This window comes from Amphimedon queenslandica, unplaced genomic scaffold (assembly GCF_000090795.2).
Source record: "Amphimedon queenslandica unplaced genomic scaffold, v1.1 AMPQUscaffold_13507, whole genome shotgun sequence".
NCBI lineage: Eukaryota > Metazoa > Porifera > Demospongiae > Haplosclerida > Niphatidae > Amphimedon > Amphimedon queenslandica.
In genome coordinates, this window is record NW_003546257.1 from 351,923 (window position 1) to 363,422 (window position 11,500).

General features: G+C 36.5%; 3 protein-coding genes across 3 annotated transcripts; 2 read left to right on the forward strand and 1 right to left on the reverse strand.

The window, feature by feature from the left end:
- Positions 1-333: 333 nt before the first annotated feature.
- Positions 334-7,260, reverse strand: LOC100640149 (cleavage and polyadenylation specificity factor subunit 2-like). Its single transcript, XM_011411593.2, has 20 exons — positions 7,092-7,260; positions 6,855-7,014; positions 6,525-6,630; positions 5,473-5,602; positions 5,302-5,417; positions 5,164-5,252; positions 4,956-5,054; positions 4,774-4,896; positions 4,531-4,677; positions 4,363-4,478; positions 1,805-2,023; positions 1,702-1,747; positions 1,620-1,656; positions 1,488-1,542; positions 1,338-1,425; positions 1,127-1,267; positions 906-1,049; positions 705-785; positions 562-615; positions 334-472 (listed from the first exon to the last, which is right to left on the reverse strand). The coding sequence occupies exons 1-20, from the start codon at positions 7,238-7,240 to the stop codon at positions 380-382; spliced, it is 2,193 nt and encodes a 730-aa protein (XP_011409895.2). The 5' UTR covers positions 7,241-7,260; the 3' UTR covers positions 334-379.
- Positions 2,256-4,220, forward strand: LOC109593733 (uncharacterized). Its single transcript, XM_020008745.1, has 2 exons — positions 2,256-2,324; positions 2,426-4,220. Exons 1-2 carry the CDS (start codon positions 2,296-2,298, stop codon positions 4,029-4,031), a joined length of 1,635 nt encoding a protein of 544 aa, XP_019864304.1. The 5' UTR covers positions 2,256-2,295; the 3' UTR covers positions 4,032-4,220.
- Positions 7,261-7,360: 100 nt separating the features above from the next.
- On the forward strand, positions 7,361-11,451 carry LOC100638329 (crossover junction endonuclease MUS81-like). Its single transcript, XM_020008739.1, has 18 exons — positions 7,361-7,531; positions 7,587-7,659; positions 7,707-7,763; positions 7,804-8,018; positions 8,063-8,146; positions 8,208-8,291; positions 8,475-8,566; positions 8,626-9,392; positions 9,458-9,512; positions 9,594-9,643; positions 9,694-9,771; positions 9,962-10,074; positions 10,150-10,266; positions 10,426-10,521; positions 10,571-10,699; positions 10,749-10,852; positions 11,129-11,212; positions 11,273-11,451. Exons 1-18 carry the CDS (start codon positions 7,391-7,393, stop codon positions 11,328-11,330), a joined length of 2,397 nt encoding a protein of 798 aa, XP_019864298.1. The 5' UTR covers positions 7,361-7,390; the 3' UTR covers positions 11,331-11,451.
- Positions 11,452-11,500: the final 49 nt, after the last annotated feature.

Here is an 11,500-nt window from a genome sequence, read left to right on the forward strand (position 1 = left end):
CAGGTGTTACATTATTATGTCGCCGCCATAAGGTAATGAGATTACTATAATGTATGTAGAGAAGGACATAAAACCATGACTACCAATTAAAGAGTTTACCCAGTGACACAGGAACCATTTACCATTATGATGATTCTTGCCCTTATATGGAAGACAATGAAAACCTCTATTATTGAGCTCCAATGCATGACATAAGCATTAGCATTAGCATTGTTACCAGTGTGTGTGTGCATGTATATTATAGCTACTGAACTGAAGACTGAGCTATAGAACAGGAACAGCCAGCTTTATGTTACTATAGTTGAGATCCTTCCATGTCTATTTTAGATTGGGTGGATTAGTGAGAATAGGAAAGTGCTTGAGCTTGACAAAAAATGCATTACACAATTGCAAATTGTTCATATAAAAGCTTTCTTATGAGGTAGTAATCATCAGAGACTGAGCCTTCAATACTGATCTTTCCACCTTCAGTCTATAATGAGAAAGAGAGGATGAGCATATCATTATTGGATAACATTGCAGTACTATAAGTCCATCACACACAAGTAGCTATTCTCTTACTCTTTTGATAGCCACAACTCCATTGCATATAAGAGCACCACCACAAAACTCAGCCTAAAGTACAATCATTAAATATACATATACATATAGGATAGTTGAATCATTAAAAGTATACATATGCATATAGGATAGTTGAAGTGTACCTGTATTCCAGCTTTTGTTAGAGTATTCTTAAAGTCTGAGAGACGTGGAGGATTTATAAATACATTCTTATGATCAGCAACCTGTGTGTGTTTAAAAAAACCTTTAGTTAGGGCATTCTTATCTACATGTATATGCAGAAAGTTTGAGCTGGTTTTTGCCAAAAATTAGTCCCAGGCACATAACTTCAATAAATTCATTACTTGCTTATTATGAAATACATCAAGGACAGGAATGCTATCCGTGCCATCAGAGCTCAACCGGATCTGCCCATCAACCCAAGCAAGCTCTGCATCTTTACCAGGAGCAAATCTTGTCCCACTCATCAATGCATCAGTTAGTTTAACCTAATGAGAAGTTAGGAAGGAAGAGGCTTATCACATAATTATTATGTGCAAATAAAGTAATTGCAGTAATTACTGACTATGTATAATTGGCTCTCAGTTGTGGCGTCAATGGTCTCTCCTACAGCTGGAGCAAACACTTTCTTAGGATCCATGCCAAGGACACTGTGAGAGAAATCAACCAAACACTTTGTTGATTCGAGACTGCCATGTATCAGAATCTAAAAAGTACATCAATATGATATTCATTATGAATAGAGTACACTGCTGTGAGTAGATGCCCTCTCATACCAGCTGTCTTGGTTTCATTATTGTTAATATTCTTTTAATTGAGTCTCCATCTGATCTACCCTCAAAATCAATAAACGATAACGAGCTCCTATCAATATAACAGAAACACCGGTTAGTTAACTACTGGTTAATTAACAAGAGTGGCTGTACCTGACAGGAACAGTTTTCTTGAAACTGACACATTTAGTTGGTATAACTTTTGTTACTATCATAAAGAAAATAAGGTAACTGCTACATAAACAGTAAGGTCAAGTGATTATAAATAACAACATCTCAACACACCTTCCTTTGTGACTCCATCTCCTCCATCTTCAGGCTCCTATGACAACACTTCATCACATTAACATCAATGACACATCCTTACCTTATCTTCTTTAAAGAAAACGTCATTCAGCTGATAATCTTCATGCCTACAAGAGAAGAGAGTCAATCCATTCTTATTATATACATAATTTCTAATGTCATACCTAAATGGTTCGCCATACTCATCCCACTTTATCTTTTCTCCTTTAAAGTGATACATCGGAAAAGATTTTGTCTGCTTGAAGAAGCTGCTTTTAGCTTTTCCTTCGTCCGTCATCATCAGGTCGTATTTTGGTGTCTTGCTCAAACAGCGAGGGGTTGTGGGTGTGGTTGGTTTAGTAGTACCTTCCACTTCCATTTCTTCATCACTTTCATCGGAATCCCTAACATAGGAATAAAATTATAAAGTAGAAGTATAGGAATGAAAATTATGAGTGCTCAAATTTTCACCAAATGTGGTCATATAAACAAAAGGTTATGTTATAGTCATGTGGCAAGCATGCCACTAAATTTGGCCCATAAAAGGGAATGCTATTGCTATGTCATCCTGTTGACTCATGATGACGCAATATATAAAAACACTGTCCAAATTTTAGAAAGCGTTAGTATAAGCTGGTTTAGCTATAGAAAGCCTAGTCAAAGTTGCCCTGAGAGGATGGCTACACAGATTGAAGCAAAGGAAAGGTCAGCCATGCAAAGCTGATAGCTTGCACTAATAATGAGCATTGTGTGCAGCATTGCTGTGAATATCAAACCTCTTGATATCATTCATTTTGCATTTATAGGGAGAGCTCCTATGAATCCTATATAACTAATGAATGGATACAGTTAGAAAAGGTAAGGAAAGGCAGTGATGAGGAAGAGCCAATGGAAGGAGTTCAGTTTTCAGTACAAAGCCTCAGTCAGTGTCTACACATGGTTGAAGCAGAAGAAATGATGAGCAGCAACTACAGGATAAAGACAACAGCTAGTCTAGGACGCAAAGAAGGCTCATATAGGATTGAGAGAAAGAGAAAAGCACCAACACCAGGGAATGATTACAGTAAAAGACCATTAACTGAAGCAGCAATAGCTGAAGTAAAAGAAGCTTCTAGGATAGTTGATGTCATTAAGAATGACTCATTAGCATGGTGTGGCATTAGAGCAGGGTCAGTAAGAGATATGACAATAGACACCAGGAGTGGAGTCATTACATGCCCTAGCACTACAGTAATGCATTCACCATCAAAAGAGCATGAAGTAGTCCCATTACCTCAGGTTAGCACATCAAGTGATGCAATGTCTACTGAAGATAAAAGTGCATTAAGTAACTGTCCTAGAGACATAGCAGTTGCATGGAATGATCCAGAAGGTCAACTCTCACCTCCCTCTCTTACCACAAACATACCAGGGGTCTCCAATGAATACAGAAAAAGGACAAGTGCACACTTCAGCAGTGAAATTTTCCCACAAAACAACACAACCAAAACTAGCAAAAAACATAAGACAAAACAAGAAACAGACATCGATCAGGAATTTGCAAGATGCATTGACTTTAATACAAGCCAGACTAGCCTTCATATCCAAAAGAATACTACACCTTCTACCACAAGTTTCCACAATAAGAAGGAGCATAGCAAAAATATTGAGGATATGCCAAGTACAGGTACCATTACAATTGAGCCAGTGAATGACAGTACACCATTACTGTCCGATGGAGCATTCACATGGTGGAATATTGATCCAATGGTTGAAAGCATTACAATAAAGGAAATACCAAAATGTCAGTATCCATCAGATTTATTCAATAACACGTCAAGATATGGCACAGTCAAGATATCATTAAGCATCAAGAGTATACTGGAGTGTTATGAAAGACACTATAAGAACATGGATGAGACAGATGAAGACAAAGAAGCTAGTGATGAAGATGGTGGCAAGAGAAAGATCCTTTTCAAAAATGGAGGCACTTTGGGATACAAGCATGAAACATGTTACATTATCATAGTCTGCATGACAGGGAGAGATGGGAGTGACCCTCTACCCCAATTCACTAATCTTCCAGGAGCTGATATTAGCAGTGGAATACAATTACACATTAATTGTCCATACAGTATGATAAATGGGGAAACTGTGAGGTGGGATCATTACAAATTCGCTTTTCATTTCCCAAAAGAGAAAGACGTAGAGCCAACTTTTCAACTCAACCCAAAAGACATTGAATTATCGTTTGTCAAACATAGCATTTATCGAAGGGCAGGGACCGGGAAACCAGTCCCAGTCCCGTGGTGCACTAATTATTACAAATGCACCGATTATCATTTGAGTAGAACTGAGATGAAAAGAAAAAAAGAGAAAGTGCAAGAAAAATTGAAAGAAGACAAAGCAAGAGCAATCAATAATAACTACTAGCAAGAGTCTACTAGCTAGTTTCAATATTATACCTGTAGTATTTTCATTTTGTAATTGTTCCATTTATTACTATTTAATTTATTGATCATGCTATTTATAATTGATTCTTGTTTGTGTGTTATTTATTTATTTATTATTGTATGATTTATTGATAATTTATGCATTAATCTATTCTAAGTAACTCATGAATTGATGGCTAAACAGACACTACACTCCATTATTTTAATGGAAAGATATCACAACAGACATTAATAGTTGCAGTATATATACACACTTTAATGAAAGAAAAGGTTACATACACTAATCTTTAAATTACACAGAAATGTCTTACTTGGCATCATCATCGTTTGCTGTTTTGGCTTTCTCTTTCTCTTTCATCAAATACTCCTCAAGTTCAGCACCTTCTAAAGGAACGCGCCGCTTCACGTCCATATCAATAGTAATGATCTAACGAATGTACGCCACACTCAAGAAGGTTTATATTTTGAATGCCTTTTACTTTCAGATTATCAACGAGTGTCCTAGCTAGAGTATTATGAGCCGTTTTGCTCGTAAATATGATTGAATTGTGAGGATTATTGGACCAATGGAGGAAAAGGTCACGGGAGAATCCACACTCTAAATCAGGAGGACTGACAAGAACAGCCTGAGAGAGAGAGAGTAGGGGAGATTATAAAAGAGGATGAGAAGAGGAACGGGAGGAAAAGGGAGTTTCATAATAATACACAGCATGTATGCGGACCTTTGGATTGGAGACTTTGGCTAATTCCTCCAAGTTATGACAAAGGTTAATGTGTTGGAATTGGAAAGGGTTTGTTCGGCTATCCTCAAATGTCCTCATTAATTTTTCACTCATCCACTCAACCTATGCATAGTAATATACGCACAAATTAAACACAAAAAATTAAAAGATTCTTTACTTACTTGAGATTTAGCAAACTCGACCACATTATAGCTCACGTTGCTGAGGAGGACAATGGAGTAAGCACCAAAACCTAATTCCTGGTGACGCCACATTTGATCCTACAATAAATAGCACAACCATGTAAATGTATGTGTACAAAATAATTAAAATTTAAAAAACTAATAATTAACTAGTCATTAATTGACTATTAACTAATGGTTAACTAACCAGTAATTGAGATAGTTCCAGGACTCTACCAGCTGTATCAACTGCAATTAATACGTTGCCATTCTTTCTCAATGTATTGACAATCTTATCTATAATAATGGTGTATAAGAATCATTGTGTGGTTGCTAGGGAACACACCTAGCAATGCCTTGTCCCTTTCCTTCCTCCTTGCCTGCACGCTGAGGGCATTGTAAGCGTCTGTGATTAGGAGGTGTGGCCTCGAAAAATTATCAAATACGGCTCCATCAAGATGTCTACACAAAAAAAGGACAATATTATTTCACTCCCTCCCTCTCTCTCTCTTCAAACCTTTCCTTCTTGTGATTATAATCAACTGCATAGACGATCTCTTCCTCTCCATCTTTAACTATCTTCCAAATGGTTCCCCCAACCATATGACCAGCTGGATATGGAGTAATGGTAAGACCATGGCCTTTACCTGAGGAACAAACGAGTGAAGAAGAAGCAGCCATTATGGGGCATGTACTACAGTACAGGGTGTTTCGTCAAAAATGACTAGGAGCAAATTCTCCAGTTTTATACCTTTTCCTGATACATATACATGTTCTTATGTTGCATAGAAAGTTTGAGCTGATTCTAACCAAATTTGGATTTTTTACGAATTTTTTAAGTTGCTCAAAAATTGGGCCAGAGTCCCTGTACTATAGTACAGGGATTTTGGTCAAATTTCACCAAAAATGACTAGGAGAGAATTCTTCATTTTTATACCTTTCCCTGATACATATACATGTTCTTATGTTGCGTAGAAAGTTTGAGTTGATTCCGATCAAATTTGGATTTTTTACGAATTTTTTAAGTTGCTCAAAAATTGGGCCAAAGTCCCTGTACTATAGTACAGGGATTTTGGTCAAATTTCACCAAAAATGACTAGGAGAGAATTCTTCATTTTTATACCTTTCCCTGATACATATACATGTTCTTATGTTGCGTAGAAAGTTTGAGTTGATTCCGATCAAATTTGGATTTTTTACGAATTTTTTAAGTTGTTCAAAAATTGGGCCAAAGTCCCTGTACTATAGTACAGGGATTTTGGTCAAATTTCACCAAAAATGACTAGGAGAGAATTCTCCATTTTTATACCTTTCCCTGATACATATACATGTTCTTATGTTGCGTAGAAAGTTTGAGTCAATTCCAATCAAATTTGGATTTTTAACGAATTTTTTAAGTTGTTCAAAAATCGGGCCAAAGTCCCTGTACTATAGTACAGGGATTTTGGTCAAATTTCGCCAAAAATGAAAAGTAGAAAATTCTCCATTTTAATAATTTTTTTCTGATGCAATATGTTCTTATATTATAGGCCTATTTCTGATCAAAAATGGATATTTAGGAGTAGATACCTTTAAGCTGTACGGTTTGTGAATATTTAACTTGAACAACTAAATCAAAAGATTGATCAACATCATCAAGTGAAAATAAATCAAATTCTTCAGAATTGTGACGAGCCTATTTATAAAAAAAACAAAATGCATAATCACTGTCCTCATCCAATATAAAAATATTGAATTGAAAATAATAATAAAAATAAAATAAAATAAAACCTAATCATGCAAGTACATATGGTGCTAAAAAAACTTAGAAAAATCTTTATAACTATCAATAATTATTCATTCATAAATTACTCAATAAATAATCTATTTAGGTCCATTTTTATTAATTTTTTTAATCACCTGGTAAAGATCGTACATGAACATCTGTCCCATTTTATAGACAGGTATAGTGGCATATACAGGGCACCTGAGACCCAATCTACCCACTACGTACGGCAAAGCTCCCAAATGTACGACGTCAGGATGACTAAGAAGAACGGCATCAATCTGATGTATGTGCCTGTAAAAAATAAAGGGAAAAAAGGAGTGTCACGTGACAAGTCACGTGAGTAGTAAATCCAGGTTACAATTCTTCACTTTTTAATGTTTTCTGCTATCTCAGGCGAGAAGAACTCGTCCCAGCCACAGTCGAGAAGGAAGCAGAACTCATCCACCTGTAGCAAATAACAAGGAGGGCCTTCTCCCTTAGCCCCAGAGAGAGCAGTGAATTTTATGATGGAGGTCATCACTGCAAATTTTGTGCAAAACTGTAATTTTTCAATTTTTCAGTTTCTAGACCGCTGTTTGCTTATTTAGAAAGCAAACTGCGTGGTCAAACGTGGTATACCGTATAATTAGATAATTAGAGAATAAACAGCGTGGTATTAAAATACAAGATGGCGACCAATGGAAAGGGTCTAAAAAGGAAGAGAAGGCCCAAAGATGTCTGCCCCAATCCACTTTTTGTCAAATGGTTGGAAGAATGGAGGGACGAGGCAATTGAAAATGGTTGGAAAACAAGCTATACTTACAACAAGGCGTGTACTATTGAATTTTTTTAAATTAATTAATTTACACATTATTATTAATTAGGTCCTTTATTCCTTAAAAAGGTATCCTCTTCCGATTAATAGTGGGCAAGAAGCGAAAGTCTTAGAATACGTTGGCAAGTCCAGTTAAAATTTAATCACATTTAAAAATTTTTTGGAATAGGTGATAAAGTTGCAAAAAAACTTGACGAAAGGATAAGGGACCATATTGCTAGTGGAGGTAAAAAGACAATATTAAAAATACATTTAATCTTAATTAGGTAAAATGGCTGATCTCCATACCAACACAGATGAACAGCTGCCTCCTACTAAAAGGCGGCAATCAAATTCGTCGAAACCATCTAGTACTAACAAGACTCATTCTGATACTACTGGACCTCGTACTCATACCGAAGAAACTCATACTGGTTCCAATAAGAGGAAGCAATCTAATGTTAATGATCCTTCCGATTCTCCTTTGTGTCCTTCATCAAAGGTAAGATAAAGAATGAAATAATCATAGTGATATTTTATTTACAGAGATCAAAATCAAGTAAAGAGTATGTACCAAAGTACAGATCTGGTCCTTATGCTCTTCTTATTGCATTGATAGAGTCAGAACAGGTATAGGGAAAATTATTTCCTTTAATAAGTAATGTTGCCTTTGATAATGTATTGTGTTTAGGATGAGGAGTATGGGAAAGGATTCATGTATAAGAATGAACTGATCGATGCTGCTCAAGAACACTGTGACTCATCATTCACTGTGGTAAATCACCCAATAATAATGATTAACACAATGCAATGGGACATGTACTCTGAGAAATATGGCTGTACTTTTTTGCATGACTTAGAATAAGTTACAACAAGAAAATTATCACACAAATGAACTAGCATTTACATGTACATCATTATTACAACAATTGCAATAATGGTCTCTTTCCTTCTTTAGCCTGATGAGCCTAATTCTTATTATACTGCCTGGAGCTCAATGGCAAATCTCATTAAGAAAGAGCTAGTAGTGAGATCTGGCCATCCTCCAAAGTAAGTGAATGGGTATAACATTAAGGAGATCTTTCTCCATCTTTTACTTCTTGTTTTAGGTTTTCACTAACGGATGCAGGAACATCCCTCTCTCTGAGATTGCTAGAGAAATCCAAGAGTGGAATGACAGGATTAACAAGCTCTCAGGCTAGCTCAGCCTCACAGTCGTGTATCGATAATACAAGAGGAAGCCAAGTCACTACTTGTAGCCAGTCAACCTCTCGTTCGCTGAGCGTCTCTCTAAGCCCGCTAAAACTCACCACGCCATCAAAAAGGAAGACTATCTCAATAATGGACAGTGATGATGATGATGATGACATTGTTGAGATATTGCCATTAGCTCAAAGGCTAGGCCTGCACAAGACGCAGCGGCTCAAATCTTCCCAGACCCAGCCACTGAAATCTTCCCAGACCCAGCCACCAAAATCTTCCCAGGCCCAGCCACCTAAATCTTCCCAGACCCAGCCACCGAGATCTTCCCAGTCCCAGCCACCCAAATCTTCCCGAACCCAGCCACCCAAATCTTCCCAGACCCACCCACCCAAATCTTCCCAGACCCAGCCACGAAAATCTTCCCAGACCCAGCCACCCAAATCTTCCCAGACCCAGCCACCAAAATCTTCCCAGACCCAGCAACCGAAATCTTCCCAGACTTTGACCCAGTCTTCCACCATGTCTCAGGTTCAAACTGAAGACCATGCAGAGCCTCGGTGTTCCCAGCAGTCTCTTACGGTCATTCCTCCTCTTGCTCCTTCAACTAGTTCTGCAATGCCTGAAGAGACAACTTCTGTTGACTTTTCATCTCCACTATTCACTCTAAGACCAGGTAGTAGTACTAAACTAAAGATAGTACATTATAAAAGATTGTTTTTTTTAAAATTATTCCTGTAGGTCAGTTTGAAGTATTACTTTGCATTGATAATTCTGAGTCATCAGCTAATAGAAAGTATGTACATGTACATGTATATGTATAATAATGGTGTTTGTTTATTTATGTGTTACATGTACATTATACCTCTTTTAAAAGGTCAAAGGCAAATTTTCGTGGTCTTTTGCTTGAGGAACTCACTAAAAATGGTTATTAAATTATTGTTAATAATCACATTCAATTGTTTTGCGTGTGTTAGGGGTTAAATTTAGCGTGAGGAATCTGAACATTGGCGACTTTTTGTGGATTGCTAAAGAGATTGTCAGTGCAGATCCAGGTACATGCATGAATACATTTTTTTCTGATGCATAATGTCAAATTTGAGCTGATTCCGATCAAAATTGGTTTTTTTAGTCATAATTGTTAAAGTTACTCTATTTCGGTCACAATATTAATGTTACTTCATAGTTAACCTTATATTGTGTCTGATTCAACCATTTTTTGCTCCCCCTCTTGTGTACATGTAGACCAATTGAGGCTACCTGAATCAAGGGAGATTGTCCTAGATTACATCATTGAAAGAAAGAGAATGGATGATTTGTCCGATAGCATCATTGACAGAAGATTCCACGAGCAAAAGGTTTAATAATTATGCTGCTGCTGTTATTTTTTGCAGCTTGTACTGTTACATTGCATTTCTCTTTCTCTCTCTCAGTTTAGAATGAAGTTGTGTGGTGTAGCTAACCCAGTGTACCTCGTTGAGGATTATGGTGACATTGCTCACTGCAAAGTATCCCAAAGAGGACTCTATCAAGCTATCACTAACACACAGGTCAAACTGATTTACAAAAGTTTACTGATAGTTTACTAAAATACAAAAATATACTAATAGTTTACAAAAGTATATTGATAGTTTACAAAAGTATACTGATAGTTCACAAAATGAATACTGGATTTCTCTGGCTTATTGTGTGCTTATGTGTACTTGTAGGTAATAGATAGTTTCTTTATTAAGCAGACAAAAGACATCAAAGGCTCAATCAGTTATCTAACTATCATGACAAGACAACTCCAAAAGAAATACATAGTAGTTCATTTTAATAATAGAATCACCATTCACATCTCTCTCATTTCAGAATGAGACCATTAAAGCCTTTCCAGTTGAAACACTTCAACAACTTCAAAAGCAGACATGTCCATCAAAACCACCATTCGTTTGTGGAATGCCTTTTGATAAATTCAATGAAGCTTCAATCAAAAACAAAGTACATGTACTAAATGTATTATGATAGTATTGTCACTCGGAGAGATTAGGTTTCAACAGTGTCTGAGATATTTGCTAGACAATTAATACAGATACCTAATTCGTCCGCTGATAAAGCTCACGCCATCATACAGCAGTACCCCACAATGTCCGAGTGAGTCAAAAATGTGCAAAATGAAAGCTACTGTATGCACTGTTAGATGTAGAGGGAGTTTAGGAGACTTTTAGTCCCCCATATTTGGTCAAGTCTCCTCAAATCTGTTTTCAGCTTTTGGTCTCTCATATTTAGCGTACATGTAGGTCTTCAAAATTCTCCCATTTTAGCTAGATTAGGGTAATACATGTACATGTATATCTATGTACATAATTTATTATAAATTTACAATCTACATGTATGTACATGCATAATTATGTCATTATTATCTTTAAGCTTATATGAAGGCTACTCAAAGTGTTCTGACGAGAAGGAGAGAGAGAATTTGTTGTCTTCCGTTCGCTTTGGAACATCTAAAAGGTAACAAAAAGCAGTTGCGTCTTATTGTCGTTCTTGACACATCTGTACGTGTTCTTATAGGAAAATTGGAGCAGTTCTTAGTAAAATCCTTTACTCTCTTTACTGGAAAGGAGAATGAACTATTATATTATGATCATGTGAATTAAAACTAAAGATTCAATCTCTTATATCATGGGCTGTACATATCATTTATGACCAATGTTATTTTTCATAATAAAAACCCGGTCCACTCAATTTTAGATTAGACGTAAGACCCCCTAGACCTTTCCCACTCATGATTGCAAGGGC

What these genes read in the sequence shown, in the direction of transcription:
- LOC109593733 (XM_020008745.1), top strand. Translation starts at nt 2,296, where the DNA reads ATGGCTACACAGATTGAAGCAAAGGAAAG. An exon ending in CAGATTGAAGCAAAGGAAAG is followed by an intron (nt 2,325 to 2,425) that starts GTCAGCCATGCA and finishes TTGCATTTATAG; the next exon opens with GGAGAGCTCCTATGAATCCT.
- LOC100640149 (XM_011411593.2), bottom strand. Translation starts at nt 7,240, where the DNA reads ATGACCTCCATCATAAAATTCACTGCTCTCTCTGGGGCTAAGGGAGAA. An exon ending in AAGAAAACTGTTCCTGTCAG is followed by an intron (nt 1,426 to 1,487) that starts GTACAGCCACTC and finishes TTATATTGATAG; the next exon opens with GAGCTCGTTATCGTTTATTG. An exon ending in TAACAAAAGCTGGAATACAG is followed by an intron (nt 616 to 704) that starts GTACACTTCAAC and finishes ATTGTACTTTAG; the next exon opens with GCTGAGTTTTGTGGTGGTGC.
- LOC100638329 (XM_020008739.1), top strand. Translation starts at nt 7,391, where the DNA reads ATGGCGACCAATGGAAAGGGTCTAAAAAGGAAGAGAAGGCCCAAAGAT. An exon ending in CAAGCTATACTTACAACAAG is followed by an intron (nt 7,532 to 7,586) that starts GCGTGTACTATT and finishes ATTATTAATTAG; the next exon opens with GTCCTTTATTCCTTAAAAAG. An exon ending in CTTTGTGTCCTTCATCAAAG is followed by an intron (nt 8,019 to 8,062) that starts GTAAGATAAAGA and finishes TTTTATTTACAG; the next exon opens with AGATCAAAATCAAGTAAAGA.